At 56.2% G+C, this 25,994-nt stretch overlaps 1 protein-coding gene across 1 annotated transcript in view; it reads right to left on the bottom strand.

Annotated features, from left to right (window-relative positions):
* The window catches only part of CROCC2 (ciliary rootlet coiled-coil, rootletin family member 2), a 73,857-nt gene that overhangs the window by 28,272 nt on the left and 19,591 nt on the right, over window positions 1–25,994 (bottom strand). The window contains 15 exon segments of the mRNA XM_049712197.1: window positions 32–145; window positions 2,865–3,041; window positions 3,648–3,817; window positions 4,314–4,441; window positions 7,975–8,168; window positions 16,281–16,298; window positions 16,474–16,650; window positions 17,057–17,201; window positions 17,404–17,557; window positions 17,646–17,806; window positions 19,334–19,530; window positions 19,729–20,160; window positions 20,238–20,334; window positions 21,468–21,665; window positions 22,223–22,326. Coding sequence (XP_049568154.1) covers window positions 32–145; window positions 2,865–3,041; window positions 3,648–3,817; window positions 4,314–4,441; window positions 7,975–8,168; window positions 16,281–16,298; window positions 16,474–16,650; window positions 17,057–17,201; window positions 17,404–17,557; window positions 17,646–17,806; window positions 19,334–19,530; window positions 19,729–20,160; window positions 20,238–20,334; window positions 21,468–21,665; window positions 22,223–22,326 — 2,466 coding nt within the window.

The following is a 25,994-nucleotide window of genomic DNA, read 5'->3' as shown; positions in this document are numbered from 1 at the left end:
GTGTCTCGCTCCGGCTGGGGTGCGGGCTCACCTCGGCTCGCTCCTGCCGGCCCCGGGCCTCGTGCTGCACCAGCTCCAGCTCCCACGCGGCCCTGGACAGCTCCTCCCTCAGCTGGCTGGTCTCCGCTTCTCTCAGAGACAGGGCCTGGGCGACAGGGGCAGGGTGCTCGTGAGAGGGCTGGGGGGCTCTGAGGAGAGGCTCAGCAGAATTCTGGGTGCCACGGCCCTGCCAGGATGCAGGCTCTGGGAGGAGGAGCCCCTCAGAGGCAGCTGCATCCTGAGGGGGTGGGTCCAGCCTGCCAGCCTGCGCTCAGGCAGCTCCCCTACCCCACCCAGGGTGCCTTTCCCCTCCCACCTGCTTCTGCCCAATACCTGCTCTCTCCCAGCGCAGGTCAGGGGGCTTCACGGGCCACCTCCTCCCTGGAGCCCTCCACCCGCTCCAGGCACAGAGCAGGAACCGCTAATCGTTCCTAACCTCCCCACGTGCTCCGCGTCGCTGAGGGTGAGGGGTGCGTGTGAGCCCCTGGAGATGCTGCGTTTCACGCACCAGCCCCGAGGTGGGAGGGACCCCTGCTCTGTCATCAGGCTGTGGGGTGGCAGAGATTTGGCAATGCCCGTCAGTCATAAACGCACATCCTCTCCCTGCCAGGCCCACTGGGGAGGGCAGCCTGGAGACATGCATGACCTACGCTCGGGGTCTCCGATGAGTATTTATAATGTTATTTATAAGGACAACAAGACTCCCACCGAAGGGAGGCCAACAGAACGAAGGGGGATCCCTGCACACGTCAGGGCGTCATGCAGCTGTGGAAAAGAACCAGCGAGCTCTGAACACAGTGTGGAAGCCCCCAGGTCTGTTGATCCTGAGAAGAGAAAGGTCCAGGACATTGTGTGTCCTCTTCATCCTTGTGCTTCAGAGGCGGGCGTAGGAGCGTGTATTCCCACTTGCTGGCCTGTGCACGGCGGTCTCTGGGAGGAGGTTTGTAACAAAGAGTGTGTCTGCTTTTTGCCCTGGGTGCTGGGGGAGCCTCTAAACCCCCGGAATTTCACAGGTGAGGGTTGTCTGTTATTTGCGGACCCTGGGGCCACACCTGAGCTTGTGCTAACAAGGTGGTCGGAACCCTGGGGCAGTGAGCCACTGAGACCGGCCTGACCACCCAGCCTCTGGGAGGGGGCTGGACCCTGAGTTTAGTCCATCATACCCACACAAGGAAACACCAATAAAACCCTGGAGCTTACCGGCTGGTAAACACCCTAATGTGCCAATGGGTGGCCGGCCCTGGCTCTGCGGAGAGAGAGCCCGTCCCCGTGTCTCTGCACTGGGCTCGTCCTGGCCTGTGTCCTTTACAATAGCACTAACGGCAAGTGCGGTGCTTCCTGGAGTTCTGTGAGTCACGCTGGTGAACAGCTGAATCCGGGGCTCTGCCCTCCCCGGACATTCGTACGATGCTGTTCCTCTACCACAGCCTCCCGACCCTCCTTCAAGCCCCACCCTCGACACGCCGTCCTCACTTTCAGGAAGCAGCAGAGCGGAGTGGCCAAGGACATGGTCCCCACTGCCCAGCAGGTGTACCGTGCCGCCCTGGGCAAGTTATTCAACGTCTGTGAATCTCTGTTTCCCTCCAGTCAAAGGGGCCGGTAAGAGCGTGAACCTCTCAGCGTTGTGAGAGTCAAACTAGAGATGCAGAGTCTGACAACAACCTTGGTTATTCCTGCTACTGTAACTCTTCTCCCACGATCTGTAGCTGTACCAACCCCTGAGCGTCCTGTCACAGTGCGACAGCCCACAGGAATGTGTTTACTTGTCCGTCCCCTTCACTCAACAGCGCGCGCTTCAGGGTGGCGCGGGATACCGGAACTGTCTGCACTCAGAGGGTAGCTTTTACCTGCCCAGTGTCTGAATTCCAACAGCCTGTGGGATGGGAGGCGGGTTGGGTGGGTGGCTGATGGATGGACACACTGATAGCCGGCTGGCTGGTGATCAGATGGATGGAGGGATCATCAGACACATGGACAGTCAGTGGATGTGGGTGGGCAGCTGAGTGTGTGGACGGAGGGAAGGGTCTTTAAGTGAATGGATGGATGACTGGCTGGGTGAGTGGCTGAAGAGACGGATGGTCAGGTGAGTGGAGGATAGTTGTGTGCATGGACAGTTGGGTGGATGTTTAAGCAAGTTGATGGATAGATTCATGGTCAGGTGTGTGAATGGCCAATTGGGTATGTTAATAGATGGCTATGTACGTGGGTAGACAGCTGGGTGTGTGAATAAAGGATGGATATTCAAGTGAATGGATGGATGATGGACAGGGGAGTGGAGGGACAGTGAATTGCATGGATGTGTAAATGGGCAGGTAATTTAATGGGCAGATGGATGAATGGTTGGATGGGTAGATGGATGGGTGGATTGGTGGATAGATGGGTGGATGGATAGATGGATGGATGGATGGACAGGTGGATGGATGAATGGCTATGTGGCTGGATGGACAGATGGTTGGATGGGTGCGTGGTTGGATGGATGGATGGACGGATGGATGGATAGATGGATGGATGGATGGATGGGTGGATGGGTAGATGGATGGATGGATGGATGGACAGGTGGATGGGTGCATGGTTGGATGGGTGGATGGATGGAAGGACGGATGGATAGATGGATGGATGGATGGATGGATGGATGGGTGGATGGATGAATGGGTGGATGGGTGGATGGTAGGTGGGTGGATGTCTGTCCACCAGGACTGCTGTGGGAGATCAAAGCTGCAATGACAGTGGCGTGGAAAGGTTGCCCCACACAGCCCTCTTGCTGGGTCGGAGAAGGCAAGTGATCAGACACGAGAGCTCCCACTGCCTCGTGGTCGGCCCGTCACCTGCTGCATCTCGCGTTCCAGCTGAAGGAGACTCTCATCCCGCTCACGCTTCAGGCTCTGAATCTCCTCCTGCAGAGGCTCCCTCTTGGCTGCACTTTTTGCCACCAGCTCCTCCTCCTGTTCCAGCCTGCGTGCCGCCACTTCCTTCTCCTCTGTCAGAGACAGACTCGGGGTCTCCTGGGCCGAGGAAAAGGGACAGGCCATGAAGACTCACAGGTCAGGACGCGTGAGACCAGCAGGCGCCTGTGTTCCTGAGTGAGACTGGGTTCGTGGGACGTCAGGGCAGGACAGGTGCCCAGGGACCGTCCGGTCCAGCCAGCCTCACGCCGACACCTCACACGCAGTGACACGCGCTGCGAAGGGCTCTCTGGGCCCCAGCGGCTACCACCCCCCACTCAAGTCACAGCTCAGAAACTTTTCCTGAGCCTCCACAGAGCACCAGGCACCCTGACATGCAAAGTGTGTAAGGACGTGTCACTCGAGGCCTTCTGGGACTGTGACCAGCGGGACATTTCAGAGGGGGACAGAGCTCCGTCCAGCTATGGGTCCTCAGACTGCGGCCAGGTCAGCCGACGCCCGTGGGTGCCTCTTCCGTGAGGGACAGGGCCCTGGCTGCCCACGCGCACTGTCAAGGGTCCTCTGGCCCAGCCTCAGCGTGGCCTGGGCACCCCTGCCGCCCGGCTGGTCTCCTGGGCCCCTCCCCAAGTGCCTGCCGTCCCTGGGGACATGGTAGACTCCCGGGAAGCGGCTGGGCAGCTGGGGGCTGGTCCCAGGGAGGCAGACCTTCTCCCTCTGGAGCCGGGCTAGGTCCTCGATGTGGGCCAGCGCCTGGCTCTCCAGGGCCAGCTGCGTGTCCTGCTCCTGCTGTATCACCTGCTGCAAGAGCTGCCCCACGTCCCCCTGCAGCTTCGTCTCCTGGACCTCCCAGGTGCACTTCAGCTGCTCCATTTGCACTGTGAAGGGACAGGCGCATCTGACACCCGCCGCGGGGCCCTCCCTCACCCCTACCTCATCCCCTGGAACACCCTGCGGCCCTGTGAGCCCCTGTGGAGTGGCAGCCCCCGGCTCTGAGGATACGGCCCAAGCCAGCAGGACAGAGCCCCCCAGGTGCCACTGCAGGCACGTGTCCTGATCCCAGCCTGCGCTGGGCAGCCTGCATGCTGCAGGGTGGGCTGAGCAGGGACAGGCGCACAGGGGGTGGGGCCGGGGGCTGCCACGCTGACCCTGTGGCCACAGCCCGTTCTGAGCCTCGGGCCAGCGCCGGCAGCAGTGCCCACCCATCACAGAGAATAGTGGCACAAGTCACTCAGACACATGAGCTCTGGGCTGTGTTTGGGCCCCTTTGGGGGCTGGGGAGTGGGAGCAGAGCATCAGGGGACGAGCTCATCTAAAGGGTCCGTCTGGGGCTGGTCTGGGGACAGGAGCCGAGGGGGCCTGTCTGCGGAGCACCTTGCAGGGCCTGCCGGGCCAGCCTTGCGCTCTGGGCCTCTCCCTCCAGCTGCTCCTGCCGTGACTGCAGCTGTGACGCCAGCTGTTGGGCCTCAAAGAGGCTGTTCTCCAGGGAGTCCCTCTCGGCCCTGCAGAGAGTCACCAAACAACAGGCGAGTCACTCACTGGCGTGACTGGCGGAGGATCCTGCCAACGAGGGACAGCGTGGAGCCCATTTGCTAGGACAGTGCCCGTCAAGGCTGGGATGGTAAATCAGACGGCAAACAGGGGACAGCTCGTTCATCGTAAATCTAAGAACAAACTGGACCCTGCGTAAACAATGTTCCAGGTGGACTAAAAAGCTAAAATGCAAAAACAATACAAATAGACAACAACTAAGCGACTCCGAACTGTAAAAATAGTAGCAAAAATCCAGAAGGGTGTTTTATAATCTTAAGCAAGACATAAAAGCCACAAGACAAAAATAAGGAGGCCAACAGATCTGAATACACTTAAAGAGAGGGAGACGGAACCTTCTGTGCAGAAAAGATTCCACAAACCAAGTCAAAAGACAAGGGACAGGGCTTCCCTGGTGGCGCCGTGGTTGGGAGTCCGCCTGCCGATGCAGGGGACACGGGTTCGTGCCCCGGTCCGGGAAGATCCCACATGCTGCGGAGCGGCTGGGCCCGTGAGCCATGGCTGCTGAGCCTGCGCGTCCGGGGCCTGTGCTCCACAACGGGAGAGGCCACAACAGTGAGAGGCCCGCGTACCGCAAAAAAACAAAACCCAAAAAACTAAAAACAGCACAGGGCTTCCCTGGTGGCGCAGTGGTTGAGAGTCCTCCTGCCGATGCAGGGGACATGGGTTCGTGCCCCGGTCCGGGAAGATCCCACATGCCGCGGAGCGGCTGGGCCCGTGAGCCATGGCCACTGAGCCTGCGTGTCCAGAGCCTGTGCTCCGCAGCGGGAGAGGCCACAACAGTGAGAGGCCCGCGTACCGCAAAAAACAAACAAACAAACAAAAAAAACAAGGGACAGACTTGGAGAAAATATTTGCACTAAATATGCAAAGGGTGAATGTCCGTCACATACAAGGAGCTCCTGCCAATCAATGACAGAAGGCGTCTGATCCTACAGAACAATGAGAACGGTGACCGTTATTCACAAAGAAAACACAAATGGGGAATAAACGTAAGAAACTCACTGGTCCTCAAGGGGGTTCTAATCACACCTATGATGGTTAATCGATTACATGTCACATTAGCAAAAGCTTAAAATAACGATCATATCTAGTGTTGGCAGGGTGTGAGGGTGACTTTCTCTGGTTGGGGGGAGGGGGGCTGGGAAAATTCAGAACGTAAAGCGTGCATGTCTTTGGGCCACAGCAATCCCACTTCTAGGCGTCGGTTCTTCAGAAAATACACATGAACCAATGGCGCAACGCAGCGACGTTCCCCGTAGCTCCACACGGGGCGTCAATCACACTCAGCTTCGATGCCATGAAATGCTGGAATGTTTCAGAAACTACGGGGCATCTCGTTAGCTGCTAAGACAATGAGGACATTCTCTTAAAGAGTCACTCTGAGAAGCAGCCTTCAGAGCGGAACTCACGCAGCACGATTCCCTGCATGAAGAAGCCGCCTCTGCGTCTGGGCACAGACGCAGCCCTTCAGAAAGTGCCTGGGGTGCACGAGGTGACTCACAGCGGCGCCCGCTCTGGGAGCGGGTGATGACACGGACTGCGTCTCTGACAGCAAATCCATCAGTCACCAGCCAGCCAACGAGCGTGTGCTCGGTCCAGTGCTGGGTGACGTACGGTGACAAAACCAACCAACTAACCAACGAGGACACACCACACTCAACACAGATGCCCACATGAAGACACAGACAGCCGACGCGCAGCCCCAAACGGCTCGGTGGGTCAGGGAGGGCCACGGGCCATGGGGGACCTTGCTCAGCCTGTCCCGGCCCCGCCGCAGTCTCCCTCGGGCCCCCTGCACATCTCTGCCGCCAGTGTCAGAGTGGGGTGTTGTCAGCACCTTCCGGGGCGCCCTGGTGTCTGCAGAGCCCAGGAACCTCACTCCTCTGATATCCCGTCCCCCCTCCAGTCCCCACCCTCTTAAGCACCTCATATGTTCCCCACTCTCCACGTCTGGACGGCTCTCCCCAGCTTTCTGTGCCCACCCGGGCCCCTCTGAGGGGAATGACCTGTGCCGGTCCCAGACACTCTAAGGATGTGTCCAGTCTGTCCCTCCACCAGAGCCCGGGAGCATCTCACTTCCTGGAAGGAGGCCCGGCACCACCAGCAAGGGTGCGTGGGGTACAGGTGGGGACCCCAGTCCATCTTGCTGGAGCCTGAGAACTAAAAGAGGTCCGCGGCACCGCAGCCTTGTCAGGGCCTGGGACGGGGGGCCGGAGGACCTTGAAACCTGGGCTCCTCGGTCATCAGGAGAAGCAAGCCATGTCCCGTGCCGCCCTGTCACCAGAAGCTCAGACTGGTCCCTGCGAAGTGCTGTTTAGTGGGTGTGGGACTCCGTCTGGGAGCTGCAGGGCCTCCATGCACAGAGGCCCTGGGCCCAGTGCTGAGGCTGGTGGAGGGTCCCCTGACCAGGGCCCATGCTCTGGGTGGCAAATGCTGGCGGGAGGAAAGAGGCCCCCTTCCCTGTCCTCTGAGCACTGGTGGGGCCTGGGACGGGGCCAGGAGTGGGGTCTTGGGACCCTCTGCTGCCAGCCACCAGGAGGAGACTTCATCGGGCTTCCTGCTCCAACTTGTGGCCATGCTTTCCTTGGGAGGAGAGGTCTTCTGTGAAGAAGTTCGAGGACCTGGGCCTCTAAGTTTCCTCATGGCCCCCAGTACTGGAATTTCGGGAGGAACTCTTTCTACAAAAGTACTTCGATGTTCCTGAGGAGGGCACAAGGTGCAGAAAGCCACCAGCTTATGGATGTCCTTAGAGCCACAGGCCAGCTCAGCTCACCAGGCAACAGCTGGCAGGGCACCCTGTTCTCGCCTGCAGTGTCTGTTCCAGGTGTCCTGGAAGTGGCCCCGATGGTCTTCAGGGTTCACCCCCACCCCCAGCCTCGTGGTTCCCTGGGGCTGCCACCACCCGGGCTCCAGGGGTAGTCATGGGGCCCCAGCCTGCATGTCGGAGCCCTGCGACGCCCAGGATCTCCTCAAGGATGTCAAGCGGCTCAAGACAGCTGTGGGCAGTGGGGAGAAGGGCACTCTGTGTCTGCTGGAGGAGGAGCTGGGCGTGGCTGCTGGCCATCTGGCCAGCTCTCACCCCGAGCCTGCCCGGGAATGAAATCTCCTTAGAGCTGAGCCACGCTGATGGCGGAAAGGCAGGCTGTTGAGAGCACCACAGGAGCACCTGGATCCAGCCTTGCCTGAAGCCGCGTGTACCCTGAACTGCTCAGATCCATGAGCAGGACATTCCGCACCTTTTCTTCTGCTGGTCTGAGGTGGGCCAGTGCAACCATCTCTCTCAGGAAAACTGTTCTAGGAAGGCTCTCGCTGCATTCACCTCTTCTAGGTGCTCTCTGACCCCACGGGCACTGTGTTTGCCCCTCCCTTACAGCCTCTCTCCCATGTAGACATACCTGCCCTGCCTTACAGTTGCTGAGTGACTGCCCATCCCTGCCACACCACAGGCTCCCTGAGGTCAGGGCCACATGACCCCAGGTACCTGAGGTCAGCTGCCTCCTCAGCTGTGAGCTGGCCCTGCCTCTCCAGGGCCTGCTGCTTGGCCAGCAGCTGGGCCCACTCTTCAGACAAAGCCTCCTTCTCCTGCAGGGCCCTCTGGAGCGCGTCCATGTGGGCCTCCTGGTCTTGCAGGCTCTGGGCCAGCTGCTCCTCCAGGGCCTGTTTCTTGCATGTGACCTAGGGGAGGGGGAGGGGAAAGTCCAGCAGACAGAGTGGAAGTGTGAGGAGGGGCCTCTCCAGGGAAAAGAAGGACTTCAGAAAAAGTGGTTTCATGCAGAACAGCATGGAGGAAAGAGTGGAGGAGGAGGGTGGCTATGAGACATATTGGACCCCTGGTGCATGTGTGTTTTCACAGCAGAGGGACCTCCACTCCTGTCACCATGATGGAGAAATTATTGAACTGAGCACCCCCAGGTGGGACCCAGCAGCCAATCTAAATGGTAACCTCTGTTGGGCCACAAGTTTCTGGGGTCAGGAGACATGGCACAGAAATGCAAAGAAGGTGACAGAGGAACAGATTGTTGCAGACTAACACCTCCCCCAAGAACATCACAAAAATCTAGACAAAACCTATCACAGGAATCTGTATAAGGCCTCAGAGAGCTGTCAAGGCAGCTGGGACTGAAGGAGCCAAGATCTTGGAGGAAAGGGAAACAGAAGAGTGAGACCACCACTCAGTATCTCTTCTCTCCTCAGAGCATGTGCTGATTTAGAAATCTGGGCTGAGGAATTGAGAAGCCAAGGAGACGAGTTTACAGATATCAAAGCGGAAGGGTCCTGATAAACATCCCAGGTTTCTAGTTGGATTCGCAGGAGGGCTTCATCCTAGTAGTGGTGGTGAGTCGGAATAGACTCTCCCTCAAAAAAGTGACGCTCAGGTTTGAATCACCTCAATCATAGATTATGGTGATCATCTACCTTCACTGCCTGCCAGGACCAAAAGTAAATCCTCCTTAGAAGAAGAAGAGCATCATCAAGATCCTCAAATTATTTCTATAATTTTTTTTTTTTTTGCGGTACGCGGGCCTCTCACTGCTGTGGCCTCTCCCGCGGAGCACAGGCTCCGGACGCGCAGGCTCGGGGGCCATGGCTCACGGGCCCAGCCGCTCCGTGGCACGTGGGATCTTCCTGGACCGGGGCACGAACCCGTGTCCCCTGCGTCGGCAGGCGGACTCTCAGCCACTGCGCCACCAGGGAAGCCCTATGTCTATAATTTTTATGTATGATACTTGGCATTTAATCAACATGACCGGGCATATCAGAGACAGAATCAAATGGCACAAAATCACATGCAAGAACATAAAATAGACACACTGACTCCCTGTCCCCCTGGCTATCAGATGTTGGAGTTATCAAACACAGACTTTAAAATAATTGTGATTAACATGTTCAAGAAGATGAATGGTGAAATGTAGAATTTCACAACAGAACTGGACACTTAATATCATTAATATAATTTGAAAATACAATAACCAAAATTAATAGATGGGTTCAATGGCAGGTTAGATAGGATAGAAGACTAATAATCTGGAAGACAGACAAAAGAATGTACTAGATTGAATCATGAGGAGAAAAAAGGACGGAAAATATAGATAAGAGTGTAATAGACGTATAGGACAAGGCAAAAAGATCCAACATATGTGTAATTAGAGTTGCAGAGGGAGAGGAGAGAGAATATTTGAAGAGATATTGGACAAGAATTTCTCAAATCTAATAAAATACATCAAGCCACCAATTTAAAATGAGCCACAATCTTCCAAAAGGATAAAAACAAAGAAAATGTCACCTAGATATAGCTTAGTAAAGTTTCCGTGAAAAGATTTTGAAAAAGAGTATGTATTGGGTTGGCCAAAAAGTTCGTTTGGGTTTTTCTGTAAGGTTACGGAATATATATATACCCAATATATACATGTATAACTGAATCACTATGCTGTACACCAGAAACTAACACAATGTTGTAAATCAACTATACTTCAATTAAAAAATGCTAATAACATTTCAGAACAAAATTTTTAAAAAGTTTCTGAATACCAAAGGTAGAGAAAAAAATCTTTAAAAATCAGAGGAGAAAAACCACACACTACCTATAAAAAAGCTGCAGGAAGACTGGTGTTTGACTTCCAAAGGGCAACAGTGAAAGTCAGAGGACAATGGAATGAATTCATCAAAATGCTGAATGAAAATAATGGCTATTCTAGTATTCTATACTTAGTGAAAATAGTCTTCATCAATAAACAACACAACTTTCTGCTTATGGTAATGGTGAAGTAGGTTGTTGGAGACCAACCTTCCCGCCACAGCTGCTAGAAAAGCTGTACAGCACACCTCCAACATATCTGTGTGAAGGACTTAGAGATACCAAGGCAGCCAAGACCCAAGGAGGTCAATTACTGAGAGAAATGTGTTCAGGTGACCCTAATATTCTACCACAGATTTCCCCTTGAGGGATCTGCCAGCTCCTAAGAGGCTCTGCCAGAGCCTCGGGAGCCGAGGATGAAACCTTAGCTAAAGGGTTGGGAGATGTCCTATGGCTTCAGCAGGCTTATAAGACTGAAGAGACAGGATCTGGAGTTCAGAGCTACCAGAGCAGCCATAGCACAGGAGGCTAGGACATCAGAGAGGAGGTGAGTCTGAGATGCTGTACCTTTAAAAAATGTCACTGCCTTTTTATAACTCACAACAGTATAGGGCCAGGGGTTATGAATAGGACCAGAAAGTGCAGTGGAGCATCCAGAATGTCAGGCAGGACGTTTGGCAATCTCAGAATCGAGACAGAAACACCCAGAGTTCAGGGTGGGGGCCCTAGTTAGGAGCACAGGAGAGCCATACCGTGAGGTCAACACCCCGAGGTAGCTCACTCTTCAAAAAAGACTGAAACCAGTTACAAAACAGCTAAATCCAAGACTGGATAAAGGTGATCTGCTCTGACTCTGATATCCTAAAATGAAAAGCAAATTCCCTTTGGAAGAAGTTTATATCACCCAGAGCCTCAAATTAGCTCTACAAAACCTCAAAATCTGTCATTCAATAAAAAATTATTAAGCACCAGGAGATAAGGCCAAAGGACTGAAAACTAAGAGATAAAAGACAATAGAAATAGACCCAATTTGGGGGTCCAGATGTTGGAGTTATCAGACAAAGACCTGAAAAATATTATAATTAATGTGTTCAAGAACATATCCAAGAAGATGGAAAATTTCACTAGATAGCTGAAGTGTGTGTGTGTGTGTGTGTGTGTGTGTGTGTGTGGTTGAAGTGACCATTTGAAGCAGAAATATTAATAATGTATTACAGAGTTTATAACAACATATGTATAAATAAAATATATGGCAACAAGCCCTAAGGATGGGAGGGATAAATGGAATATATTGTTGTCACGATCTTACATTGTTTGTGAAATAGTATAATGTTATTTTAATATAGACTGTGCATACCATAATTTTAAAGTAATCACTAAAATAATAACAAGAAGAAGTATAGCTAAAAAAAGTTAATAGAGAACATAAAATGGAATACTAAATAAATATGCAAGTAACCCAAAAGAAATCCGGAAAGGCAAAATGTAAAAATTTACAAAAAAATGAGATAAATAGAAAACAAACACTTAGATGGTGAACTTGAACCAAGCATGTCAACAGTTACCTTACATGTAAACGATGTAAACACTCCAGTTGAAAGGTAGAGATTGTCAGAGTAAATACAGAAGCAAGACCCGACACACTTCAAACATACAGACATAGAGAAATGAAGGTTAATGTATGGAAAGGATATAACATGGAAACAGTAAGTAAAGAAAGTTGGTGTGGCTATATCAATATCAGGAAAATTAGATATCAAGAAAACAAATGTTACCAAAGATAAGAGGGGACATTTTATAAAGATAAAAAGTCAGTTCAGCATGAAGACATAAAATACTAATTTGTATGCTCCTAAAAACAGGAATTCAAAATATATGAAGCAAAAGTAGACAGAACTAAAGGTAGAAATAGACAATTCCACAATCATAGAGATTTAAATGTCATTAATAGAACAAGTAGACAAAAAAAATCAAACAAATAAAGCAAACAAACTAATAAACCCCATAAGGACACAGAAGACTTAAACAACAGTATCAAGCAACTTGACTTAATTGATATTTATAGGCACTACACTCAACAATGGCATAATACACATTCTTTTTACATGAACATGGAATGTTCAACAAAATAGCTAATATGCTGGGCCATAAAGCATGCTTCAATACATTTAAATCTGTTCAAATAATATGGAGTATATTTTCTGACCTTATTGGAATTACATTAGATGTTGATAATAATTAGATACTTAGGAAATTCCCACATTTGGAAATTAGGTAATATATGTCTAAATAATCCATGGGTCAAAGAAGAAATCACACAGAGAATGAGAAAATAGTTTGAACTGAATGATAATAAAAACACAACAGGCAAAATTATTAGAATGCAGAAGAAACAGCCACAAGACCAAGTAGGAAATCTGAATAGCCCTATATCTAATAAATAATTAAATTTTTATCAAAACTTTTCTCACAAAGAAAACTCCAGACTTAAATGACTTCACTAGTGAATTCTACCAACATTTAAGGAAGAAACAGAAATTTTAAAACACTTTCAGGACATAGAAGAGGAGGGAACACCTCCCAACTTATTTTGTGAGGCCAGCATAACCCACATTCCAAATCTGACAAAAACATTATGAGAAAAAAAATTATAGACTAATGTTCCTCATGAATATGGATGTCAAAATCCTTAAAAAAATTATGAAATTGTTTATCTCAGGTATGCAAGGTTGTTTTAACATTAAAAAATAAACCAATATAATTAGCTGTATTAACAGAATAAGAATGATGGCATGATCATCTTAATTCATTCAGGGAACACATTTAACAGAATTCAAAACCCATTCATAATTAAAAAAAAGTCTCAGCATGCTAGGAATAAAAGAGAGCTTCCTCAATCCGATAAGAGGCACCTATGAAAAGCCTATAGATAACATCACACTTCATGGTGAAATATTGAATTCTTTCCTCGTAGTTGAGTTTGGTAGGAGGATGGCCACTCTCACTACTTCTTTTCAATTTTGTTCTGTAGGTCTTTAGCCAGTGAATTAAGAGAAGATGAGATAAAAAGTCACTGAGATCAGAAAGGAAGTAAAACTGTTGTTATTCACAGATAACATGATTATGTACATGTAAAACCCTGGCGCTTATCAATGAATTTGTCAAGGTTGCATGACTGAAAGTTAATCAACGAGATTATATTTCTATATACTAGTAATGGACATAGGAAAATGAAATTAAAACAGCAAGGCACAATATCAAAACTAGGAATTAATTTAATCAAAGACGTGCAAGACCTCTACACTGAAAACTACAAAACACAGCTGAGAGGAATTAAGTAAAGAAAAAAATGGAGAGATATACCATGTTCATGGATGGACAACTAGATACAGTTAAGATGTCCAGTCTTCTCAAATTGATCTATAAATTCAACACAATCCCAATCAAGGTTCTACCAGGCTTTTTTGGGTATGGAAATTGACAATCTAATCCTAAAATGTATATGAATATGCAAAGGTTTGAGAACAGCCAAACAATCTTGAAAAGAAGGATAAGATGGGGATACTCACATTACTTAATTTCAAGACATTAAAAAGCTACAGGGGGCTTCCCTGGTGGCGCAGTGGTTGAGAGTCCGCCTGCCAATGCAGGGGACACGGGTTCGTGCCCTGGTCCGGGAAGATCCCACGTGCCGCGGAGTGGCTGGGCCCGTGAGCCATGGTCGCTGAGCGTGCGCGTCCGGAGCCTGTGCTCCGCAACGGGAGAGGCCAAAACAGTGAGAGGCCCGCGTACCGCAAAAAAAAAAAAAAAAAAAAAAGCTACAGGAATGAAGACAGTGCAGTTTTGGTGAAAGGATGAACACATAGATCAGTTTGCACAGATCAACAATATGATCTGGGCACATATATGCACATGTATGATCGATTTATTTTCAACAAGTTGCCAAGATAATTCAAGGAGGAAAGGAAAGTCTTTTTGAAAATTGGTGCTGGGACAACTGGATATTAGTATGAAAAATAATGGACTTCAGTTCCTCTTCATACCACACACCTGACTTCAGTTCCTATTTCATACCACACACCTGTGGTTCTCACACCTTAATGTGCATCAGCGTCACTGAGAGGGATAATTAAAATCCAGATTTCTGGGCCCCACCCACAGAGTTTCAGATTCAGTAGGTTTGGGGAGGGCAGCTGAGAATTTGCATTTTAAACAAGTTCTCAAGAGATACGAATGCTGCTGGTCTGAGGAACACACTTTGAGAACCACTGCTGTACAGAAAAATCAACTTGTAATGGATCATAGACCTAAGAGCTAGATGAAAACAGAGCAGGATATTGTCTCGTCCTTGGGCTAGGCAAAAAGTTTTCAGACAGCCCCTAGAAAACACTAACCATAAATTTTTTAAAAACTTGGTAAACTGAATTTTGCCAAAGTTAAACTTTTCTGTCCATCAAAAATACCATTAAGAAAATGTATATTAAAAAAAAAAAAAAAGGGCTTCCCTGGTGGCGCAGTGGATGAGAGTCCGCCTGCCGATGCAGGGGACACAGGCTCGTGCCCCGGGCTGGGAAGATCCCACATATTGCGGAGCGGCTGGGCCCATGAGCCACGGCCGCTGAGCCTGCGCGTCCGGAGCCTGTGCTCCGCAACGGGAGAGGCCACGACAGTGAGAGGCCCGCGTACCACCCCCACCAAAAAAAAAAAGAAAATGTATAGGCGAGTCACAGAAACGTGAGTACATCTGTCTGGCAAAGTACTTTTATCCAAGATATACGAACTCCTACATATCCATAACCGAAATATGAAAACCCAATAAAAATAGGCAATAGACTTGAATAGATACCTGACAAAATAAGGTATATGAATATTTAGGAAGCACATGAAAATGTGCTTAATGCCATCTGTTATCAGAAAATGCCAATTAAAACCACAATGGCGTATCACTTCACACACACAGAATAGCTAAAAAGTAAAGACGGATGATGCCAAATGTTGACGAGGCAGAGGAGCGGCTGGAAGCCTCCCACGCTGCTGGTGAGTAAAATGATAGAACCACTTTGGAAGACCGCTTGCCGGTTTCTTATAAAGTTCAACACACACCTACCCAGTGACTCCACAATTGCACGCCTATGTATTTACTCGAGAGAAATGAGAACATCCACACGTGACTTGACCATGAACGCTCATCGCAGTCTTGTCCACTCCCCAAATGGAAAGAACCCAGAAGTCCAGCAGCGGGTGAATGGATAAGCAAGCGTGGTTTATCCGAATGATGGAATATTACTATGCAGTCAAAAGGAAGGAGCTCTTGATACACCTAAGAACAGGGATGGCTCTCAAAGACGTCATGTTGAGGGAGAGAAGCCGGGCTCAAAAGAGTCTATGCCCCATGGCTCCATTTACAGCAAGGTCTAAAACAGGTCAGGGCAGAGGCCACCTGGGTGGCCGTGACAGGAGGGAGCCTGCTGGGCTGGTGGAGACACTTTGCTTACAACTGTCAAAAACTGTGCACTGGCTTACTGAGTGTAGTCACCCTTTGACTAAAAAAAGAGGAAAAGATGACCCCAAAAAGGCTAGGACAGTCTGAGAAACAGAAGGACGCTGGACTGAGTCCCAAAGGTGACAGACCATGAAGTCTGAATGCCACTGGGGGCCGGAGACGCTGCAGAGACAGGGTTTCCATGTGGACCGACAAGGCTGATGTCAGGAGAAAGCAAAGGTGCTGCAGTGTCTCGTCCCAGGGAGTCTGACCTCCTCCATGGAAGATCCATGTCAGCAGATTTGGGAATGAACGCAGGAATGCAAGAGCGAGTGAGTGACGGGGCAGCTCTTTTGTGTGGATGTGGTCCAGGAAGGAGAGAAACAAGACAACGGAGGAGGAGTGAAGCCTTCCCCCCGAGCGTGTGAGCATCAGTGGGCCCGAGGCCTTCGACCCTCTGACCAGGGGAGAACCCAGCCCCCGGATGTTGGGGACAGGCCTGATGTAAAGGTCCTTCTTTGTGTGTTCCTCCCCCGTTCCCCGCCTCCCAGCCCTGCGGAGACGGCTTCGAATCAGCCACGTCAGGCAGCATTGCAGTTAGAAAGCGCTGGTGCTGACATGCATCCTGAACCAGCGTGACTTCCAAAGGTGCCGTGTGCCCGGCTGCCCCAGAGGCAGCGGTGGCCCTGCTGGGTGGGCCTGGGGGCCCGGGGCCCCGCGGACCCCTCACCTGGCCCACCTGCTCCAGCTGCCGCCAGAGAGGCAGGGAGGGGTCCATGTGCAGGCCCCGCCCCCACACCCTCAGCCCCCAAGTCCAGGAGGGGAGAAGGCGGGGAGACCACGGGTGAAGGGAGGGCCCTGAGCTCAGGGGAGCAGGGTGGGGGCAGGAACTCACAGCCACGCTGGGGAAGCGAGGCTCAGGCAGGGTCCGTCCCCCTGGGCCCTTGTCTCACCTGCAGGACCAGGTGGCTCAGGAAGCCTTTGTCCCGAGCCAGCCCCGCCATCAGGGCAGCCATGTCAGCCAGGGAGTGTCTCTGCTCCACCCCCTCCGCCTTGAGCTGGCACACGAGCAGTTCCAGGTTGGTTTTGCTGGACTCGGCCTGGGGGGTGGAGGGAGGGCAGAGGGCACCCCAGCGGGGAAGCCAGGGAGGGACTTTCAGGTTCATGGGCAGAGCTTCCCCTGGGTAGAGCTGTTAGCGCCGGGGAGGGAGTGAGCCCCGCATCACGGAGGTGTGCGAGCCGGCGCTCTGGGTGGGGCCTGGTGGAAGGGGGCCCACGGTGGTGAGGCCTCTGGGGCAGACGGTGGCCCCCGGGTACAAGACTGCAGCCAGGAGAGGTGACAGGGCGACCGAGGGAGGGGGCACCCTGAGAGAAGGTGTGCCCAGCGCTCAGGGAAGGTGGGCCGGTGCCCACTGGCCAGGGACCCAGGAGGCCGCCGCTGAGTTTGGGGGCTCTGGGGATGGCCTGAGGGCCCAGGCAGCGGGGAGAGAGGAGTGGAAGTCGTACCCGGGCCAGGGCCCTGCGCAGAACCTCCGCCTCACTCTGCAGGACGTCCCTCTGCAGCCGTGCTGTGTTCAGCACCTCCTGGGCCGACACCAGCTCCTTCTTGAGCCCCGAGACCTTCTCCTCCAGCTGCTCCAGGCGCCCTTGACTGAGACCCGGAAACCAGAGGGCGCTAGGTCACCTCAGGGCGAGACGGGGCCGGCAGGCAGGGCAGCTCCCTCCAAGCCCAGGGGCCCCAGAGGAGCGCGGCTCGCCCTGCAGGCCAGGAACCGCTGAGCCCTTTCTGGCTGGGGGTAGCACTGTCAGCGGAGGCCTGGCCCACACGCCTGGGTGAGCAGCGCGGCACACACGCTGGGGCACCCATCTCGGCTGGGCCCAGGGTGGTGGATTTGCCCCGGGGTGGCGCTGGGCCGGACTTGGAGTGGGTGTCTGGGTGGCGGTGGGGGCCGGCCGCCGTGGGCGGGGCCTGCTGTCTCGCTAGGCACCCCGACCCCTGAGACGAGGCTGGTGCAGAAGAGGTCGCATCAGCAGCTGAGGACGCGGGGCCCAGAGGGGACAGGACAGCCCGCTGGTGGCGGCGCGGCGCCCCTGCCGTCCAGCTCCCTCCGGCCCTGCAGGCCCTGCTTCACCAGCTCCGCCTTCTGCCCCGCCCCCCGCAGGAGGCTTCTCTGCAGCCCCGCGCCTGGCCTCCGGACTCCGCCGCTCCTCGTCGTCCCCTCAGCTCCTCCACCCTCCTCCTGAGCTGCCTCCTCTCTGGGAGCAGGGGAGGAGAAGCCGGGGGGTCCCGGGCGTGCAGCGGGGAGGGGAGCCCAGGGACCCAAAAGCCCTGGAGGGCCTTGCGCCCGGGGTGTGCCTGCCCTCGGCCTCTGCACCTGCAGAACCCAGCGGGGAGGAGGGGCGCTTGCCCGACGGGAACCCCACAGCTCCAGGTCTGCTTGCACTGCTGACCTCCCCTGACTGCCGAGCCTTGTCAAAGCTGTGCTCGCTGCTGACCCGTCCCCGTCGCCCCGGCCAGGTCCCCTCTGCCGGTCACCCACCAGCCAGGGCTGCAGTCTCAGCAGCTCTCTCCCGGCCGTGCTCTGAAGCACCGAGTCCTGAGGCCCCATTTCCCAAATGTCCCTGGGATTCAGCCCCTCCTTCCCCGGTGCTGAGGGGCCGCTCCAGCCTGCCCCCCACCCCCTGGCCCTAGGACGCTGCAGCCAGATCAGCCCTGCCAAAGCCACGGCTGTGAGGGCGGCGCCGCTGCCAACGGCTCCCCCGCGGCCCCCGTGACCTCTGCTCCTTGGCGTGGTGAGGGGGCCCCGCCTGCCTTGCTCTGCGCCCCACACCTGCTCCTGTCTCCCCCTGGCAAAGCTCTTCCCGCCCCCCGGGGGCCCCCGCTGGCTCCTCCGCTCCCAGGCCCCTGTGCCAGGCTGAACCCGCCTGCTCCCATCTCTTTGCCCATCTCCCGCGTGTTTCTCCAGAGCGGGACCGGGATGAATTTTTTCTTTGGACCTCCTGTCTCAGAACCAAGTGCGCTGTCAGGACACCCGGAGAAGGGGCGGCCCCGAGGGACCTGCAGTCCCAGACCCTCGGGGTGAGCGAGGGGAAGCACAGGAGGTGGTCCTGTCTGCCCCTGCGTCACTCCCTCCTGCAGGAAGCCTTCCTGGGCCGCCAGCCCACTCCCCGCCCCATCTCCCGGCTCGGGCAGTGTGTGGATTTGGGAAGGCCCACTGAGCCTCTCACTCAGGACTATAAATCCTGGGGGATTCTCGTTTCAGGTCCTTCACCCCCACCGGCCCCAGGGCAGTAAGACGTGCACAGAAGAATCCAGACAGCCTCACGGCCGACTGCACCACAGAACAGCAGAGCCGCAGGACACGCCAGGAGGGCACGCGGGGCCACCCCAGTGGATGGGGCGGGAGTTGGGGTTTTATGGACCACCTGTGAAGGCTGGGTAAGACCCCCGGAGGAGTCCTGGCTGCCAGCGGGGAGGTGGGAGAGAGCACAGCCTGCTCCCAGGAGGGGAGTGTGGAAATGGGCCGGGCAGCCGGGAGCCTGGGATGCAGGCCAAGGGGCAGGCACGTGCTCAGCCTGGGCTTTGGGAGGGTGAGTCCTGGGGAGACAGCCCAGACGGGCCCAGACGAGGGAAGAGGGGCTGTGCTCAGTGCAGGCAGGGGCTGGGGGGTGAAGGGGCGAGGAGGCAGCCTTCGGGCCAGGAGTACTTCCTGTCCGGGAAATGGCCCTCACTTCTCCTGCGGGGGGCATCGTGGAGAAGGTGAGCCCAGCCGCCAGCCTCACCTTCCCCGGAGCTTGCTGGACTCCCGGCAGCGCTGCGCCTCCAGCTTGCCCAGGAGGTCCTGGCGCTCCCGGGCCTGCTCCTGCCTCAGCTCCTGCAGGAGCCTCCGCGAGGCCCGCAGCTCCCGCTGGCTCTCGGACAGCTGCTCGTGGAGCCCGGCGGCCGCTGCCTCGGAGGACTCTAGCCGCCGGCGCAGCTCCTACCCGCGAGTGGGAGCGTGGCGTGAGCCCCGTGGCCTGGCCAGGCCTTCGACCACAGAAGCCAGCGGGGCTCCCGACTGCCCACTTCAGACCGGAGACCCTGCCCGGGGTGTGGGGTCCAGGGGCAGGCGCCTGGTGGGCTTTGTGGCTTTGCTCTGGTGGGGACGGGGCACAGCGTTGCCTCTGTGGCCGCCCACCTGCTCCCGCTGCCGCCGCCTCTCAATGACCACCTGCATAGCCCGCAGCGCAGGGTCCAGGGCGGCCGGGGAGCAGGCCCGTGGGGGGGATGCGGCCCGTGGGGGGCTCCTTGGTTGGCCCCGCGCCTCCTGGCCTTCGGTGCTGCCGCTCCAGGCTGGCTCCGGGCACCCCTCGTCTGCCTGCGCCACCTTCAGGGCGCAGGGAGGAAGGGGTAGAGGGGAGAGAGCGCAGGGCTGAGGTCGGACAGGTCCTTCCAGAGCATCTCCCGGGCCTGCTCGAAGCACCAGGACCCTGCAGCCCCTCTGCTGCTCCACGCGGGAAGGACCCGGGACGGGCCGCACCTTTGTGATGCTGTCCGAGGTGAGCTGCAGGGATTCCACCTCAGCCCTCAAGTCTCTCGGGGCCGGCCGGCCTCCACTGCGATGGGACTCCTGCTGGGGGGGGGGAGGCTGCTCAGCGGGGCCCGGGTTCCCCCACCGCGAGCCGCCCCTCTCCCAGCGCCACGCACCAGTTCCTGAACCTCCGTTCTGAGGGAGGAGATGGTTTCCTCCTTGTCCGCGTTCTGCTCTGTGAGCTTCCCCACCAGCAACGTCTGCTCCCAGAGTCTGGAGAGAAGTTGGGGTGGGGTTGTCAGTGCAGAGAACAGAGGCTGGGGCACCGGCGGGCCCTGGAACCCCCCGGCCCCGTCGGCCACCTCCTGGGGTGCGGTCTGCCTGCTGGCTTTGGCCGCCTCTGCCTGCGTGGACCTTAGTCCCGCTCCAGTCAGACGCCTCTCTTCTGCTCTAGAACCCGCAGTGGCTCCCGCTGTCTCAGGGTAGAGCGCAGAGCCCGACTGCAGCACTGAAGGTCCCCGCTCTGACCCTGACTCAGCTCTCTAGCCCCACAGCGTGGCTTCCCAAGGCCCTGCTCTGTCTTTGGTGTGTGGCAGGTGCCGTGCTCACCTCTGGGCTTTTGTCCCGGCTGGTCCCTCTGCCTGGAACTCCTCTGCCACCATAAGTCTAATGGTGTCATTGTCTTTCCTTCCCGGGACCGCCTTCTTCTCAAAGGCCCCTGGCTGCCCCCCAGCACCCGGGCCTCCCTTCCCGTGGGCCCAGAGCCCTCGGCTCCGGCCCCGGGCGCTGAACCCTCGGGCTCTGCTAGACCGCCCGTGCCCCCGGGCCCGCCGCGGCTCTCCTCCGGGGCGGCTCCAGTGTGTTGGACTCGCTGACCCCGAGGGCGTTTGTGACCCCGTGAGCCCCAGGTCCCGTGGAACAGAGGCCCGTGGCAACGTTAGGAGCTGCCTCCTGCTTCCTGCAGAAGCTGTCCTCACGAGATCTTCGAGCGCCACACGTGAGTTCCGTGTCCAGAACCTCCCACGATAACCGGGGGTGGACCCCGGCCCCTCTGGGGGCCCTCAAAACAGGCACCCACCCCTGAAAGGATAGGCCTTTTAGGCCTGAAAATTCCACTTCTGGAAGCAGCCATGGCGGCAGTGTCCACAGAGACGCGCCCAGTCGCGGGGCGCTAGCTCTGCCTCCAGGGCATGGTGGGTAAGGAGGTCTGGACCCGCCTGCCTTTGCCACGAGGTGGCGATTATGAGCCGTGGGCGGCTTCAGGGCAAGTGCCCCGGTGTCAGGGTGTGGGGTGAAATCAGGAGTTACAACTGCATGTGAGAGAAGTCCCAGACCCACGGCCGCTGGGCAGATGGGTGGGTGTGGCGACCCGCCCCCGCCCCCCACCCCTGACCTCCTGCACCCACCTGGCCTGGAGTGCCACCTTCTCGGCGTCCCAGCGACCCTGCAGCTGCAGCATCTCCCGCACCTTGTCCTGCAGCTGCTGCTCCAGGGCACTGGCTGTGCGGCTGGCTGTCAGCCGCAGGTTGGAGCCGAGGTTCAGGCAGGCCGTGTGCAGGCGCTGGGCCGTCCTGGCCGCGTCCACTCGCATGTCAGCGAGGCCCCTGGGAGACAAGGGCGGCACTCCGCTGAGCCTCGGGGCCGCCTGTGGCTCGGCCTGGAGGCTCCACGCTGGGCGGCAGGGGCAGGGTCTGGTGACAGGCCTGCGGCAGACCCCTCCCGTGCCGTCCTCAGGGGAGGCCCCGCCGGGTGGCATCTCGGAGGGGCGGGGGTGAGTGGGGGATGGGCCAGGCCGGACAGGACAGGCTGTCCACCTTGAGCAGCACTTCCACCCTCTGAGCCTCAGGGGCCCAGGGTGGACCGTTGGAGGTTCTCGGCAAGGGCCGGGGGGAAGCCAGAGTCCCTGCGGGTGGATCCGGCCCCTGGCGCTGCATCTCCCTAGCTGGCCTGCCTCTCTTCTCTCCCCTGCACCCTTGCCTGCCTCACTCTGTCCATCCGTCCATCTCCTCCACTGCCCGCGTCTGCTGCCATCTCCACCACTCCCATCGGGCCACCCGTGGGAGGAGTGTGGTGGGCCCGATGCTGGGCATCAGGTGCCCTTCTCCCCGACCCTGATGGCACCCACGCCTGGCTCTGTGTGGGCAGGGTGGCTGGCACGCACCTCTCGGTGGCTGCACGCAGCTCAGCCAGGTGTCCACGGAGGGCTGTGACCTGTCTCTGCAGGAGGAGGACATCCTGGTGTCCCACCGCGCGAGTACGCTGGGTCTGAAAGCAAGAGGCTTGCGTCCACTGCAGGCGGAGGCCCGGGGCTGAGGGGTGAGGGGAGCCCTGCGGCCCCATTCACCCGCCCCACAATCAGGTCCTCCGGCTCCAGGCGGGCGGAGTGCAGACCCTCATCACTACCCTCCTGCATGCGGCACCTACCCCACTGGATGGGTAAGGTCCCGGGGCAGTGCTTTGCTCCCCTCCCCAAAGGACCTGGGGAGGTGACCACTCCCAGGTCCAGAACCAGGACCCACTCAGCCTGGTTCCCCCAATGGGGCCGTGGGCGGCACTCAGCTCCCGCCCTCCAGCTGGGGGGTTGGGAGCACGACACAAGGAAACAGACTTTGCCTTCTCCAGGACCTAGAGAGCAGCGCTTACTCTCGGAGGGCCCCTAGGACGTCGGGAGTGGGGCCTGGCCCTTCAAGGTGGCAGGGAGGCAGAAGCCTCTGCCAGTAGGAGCCCATGCAGTGGTAGGGGTGGGGGAGCCACCCTGAGAACAGGCGGAGTGAACAAGGTTGTAAGGTGCAGCGAGAGCCCAGCGCTGGGCTGTGAACGGGGAGGGGACGGGGTGGAGAGTTGGGGGCAGGAGTGGGATGGGGTCACGTGCGGTCAGCGGCGCCAGCCTTGCAGGGAACTAAGCGGAAGCCCAGAAGGTCCTGAGTCTCCCCACCACCTTCCCAGCCCCTGCACTGGGCTGTGTCCTGAACACTGGCCTCCAGGGCCCCCCGGGGGCTCACCACCACGCCCAGTGCTTTCCAGTGCTCCCAGGGCCCCTCCTGCCTGTTACAGCCCCACCCGCGGCTTTTCAATGTTGCTTCAAACAAAGCACTTTCAAGTCCTGCCGGTCCTCCAGCCCAGGACCCACACGCTCACCTGCTACTTCATGAAGCCTTTGCCGATCGCCCTCCCGAGCCCCCATCTGAGGTGCCCCCCATCGAGCCCAGAAACACCTGCTGTGTACCTTGTGTAGGGAACGCCCTTTGCGCCTGGTGCCAGAGCCTTGTGTATGCTTGCACCCCACCCCCCAACTGTGACCATCAAAGAGCAGGGATTAGACATCCCTCCTGCTGACACGAAGAGCGACTCCTGTCCCGCCTGCCCACTAAGCCAGTGGAATACTTGAGATTCCACACTTTACAACTTCTTGAACGCAAGGCTGGGCGGCCGGTATGGTAAGGGACACGCAAGCCAGGAACCAGGAAACTCAGGGACTCTAGGGGGACTTGCCAAACAGTAACTTGAACACGTTTCCTTGACCACAGGGGCTCTGGGGACAGAGAGGAAAGCTTAAGGTCCACCCAAGGGGGAGTCTGCTCACATGTGGAAGTGATCCCCCAAGCTGCACTCCAAGTAAGGTGTGCTAGAGATGGGCGAATCAGCACACACGTGCACGCGCACACACACGCAAACGCGCACGTACACAGCTGCTTGCAGGGTGCTATAACGAGGTGCCGTGGACGGTGAACAAGCGTGCACACACACACACATGCACACACACACCTGCCTGCAGGGCGCTGTAAAGAGGTGCAGTGTCCCCCACAATTCACATGTTGAAACCAAATCCCCAATGTGATGGTATTTGGAGGTGGGGCTTTCCAGTTCCACCTTCAGGATTGGTGTTAGTGTCCTTATAAAAGAGGCCCCACGAGGGTCCAGTCCCTTCTGCCATGTGAGCTTACAGCCAGGAGGTATCGTTCTGTGACCAGGAAGTGCTCTTCACCAGCCGAAGGGCCTGGCGCTTTGATCTTGGACTTCTAGGCTCCAGAGCTGTGAGAAGTAAATGTCTGTGGACAAGCCCCCAGGCTGGGGTATTTCTGCTACAGTGGCCTGGAGGGACCAAGACAGTAAGGAAAAAATCTCCCTGTGGTTTTGGAACCACAAGTTAGCCTTGGTGCAGTTTTCAGCCTGGATTCACAAAACCTGGGTGGTTTAAAAAAAACAATAAAGCTGAAAATTTACTTCAATGTGGCCCAAAGGTCGTCAGAGCCCCTAAGAACATGTCCTAAGCAAATGACAGTCCTTTCTGGAGCATACCACGTTCATTCCAGGTTGTGGCCCAAAGGTCGTCAGAGCCCCTAAGAACCCGACCTAAGCAAATGGCAGTCCTTTCTGGAGCACACCACGTTCATTCCAGGTTTCAAACAATTTTCAGAGTCCCAAGGATAACATGCAGGTCTTAGGTAAAAATTTTTTTAAAAAACCACCAAAGACACAAGGAAACACAGCACCATGACCACGACCTAGCAGAAACAATAGACTCACACCTTGAAGAAGTTCAGATATTAGAACGTCAGACCCAGACTACAAAATAACTGTTTCCTAATATGCATCAGCAAACACACGAGAGGCTTGAAAGTACCAGTTAAGAGTGAGATAGCTGGAAAATATCCAGAATAACGTCAGAATTTCTAAAGATGAGAAACACAACGTTTAGAATTCAAGCCTAATCGGCAGGTTTAAGGGCGGTTGGACACCAGAAGAGAAAACTGATGACCAGGAGGGTAGATTCTACCCTCTATCTACCACGTAGACCAGGGGGGTAGAAGGAAGGAAAGTCTGGGAGGTTAAGAAGCGTGGGAGGGAGCACGGGGATGGGTAAGGTCCACGGGGCGGGAGAGGACAGGGGAGAGCGGGACGTGGGTGACACTGAAGCAGGTGACGGCTGCTTGCCAAGGACAAGGGGAGCGCGGCATCTGATGAGTCCTCAGCAGGATAAACACAAAGAAACCTGCGCGTCTGCGGCGGGAAGCTGGCAGGAAGCTGGCAGGATGCAGTCACAGAGAGCGGCCGCTCACAGCGGCCACGGCAAGAGGACGACGGCCTCCGTGGCGGGCCAGCAGACAGAGGACGGGGGTCTCTAAGGCGCTGAGAGGAAGAGCCGCCAGCCAGCGGCCAAGGGGGAATAAAGACCCTCGATAAACCAGTGCCAAACTGGACGCGAGGCCTGTCTCCAGGGCATTTGTTTCCCTAGTGGCCAAGGCGGGGGCGTGATGTGTCTCCCACGTCTCCCCAACCCCACGTGGGAGCCCGGCCATCGACGACCACCCTGTGATGACAAGCGCATATTCCCTCTTGGCGTCCCGTCCCCGTGCAGGGGTGGCTGCAGCAGGAGGGGCCGCTCGGCTTCTGACTGGAGCAGCTGTCCAGCAGGAGGAGCCCTGTCTACACAGTGGGGTTGGGCCTCCCACCCCGCCCGATCCGTGTGGGCAGTGCCGAGACGGCCCCTCTGAGATGGGCTTGTCCGAGGGACACCTGTGCAGGGTCAGCCTGAGGCCCAGGCACCCGGGGACCAGCTCGGCCTCTGCTCCTGCCACGTCTGGGGAGAAATCCTGCCCATGGGGCCCGTGGCAGACGCCGGGAGGTCCGTGGGGACATCCAGGGACGATCGGAGCAGAGGTTGCAAGCCCAGCGGGGATGTGGATAGGCAGAGGCGTGGGGTGACCTGTCTCAAATATGTCCCCTACCTCAAGCTGGACGTCCTGCCCCGGTGACCAGCCCGGGATGGTCAACACAGTATCTCCCCCCAGCAAGGCTGAGGCCTGGAGCCCCGTGCCGTGACCCCGTGCCCCAGGGCTGCGGGTTTCAGAAGAGGCTGCGTGGGCCCTGCTGGGCTGGCCAGGGAGTGGGGGGCTGTGGTGCGGCCCAGGCTCCTGTGTCTGACCCCGAGT

Source organism: Orcinus orca, chromosome 7, assembly GCF_937001465.1.
Source record: "Orcinus orca chromosome 7, mOrcOrc1.1, whole genome shotgun sequence".
NCBI classification, from domain to species: Eukaryota; Metazoa; Chordata; class Mammalia; order Artiodactyla; family Delphinidae; genus Orcinus; species Orcinus orca.
Note: the sequence above shows the minus strand (reverse complement) of the source record. Positions and strands in the feature narration are given on the sequence as shown.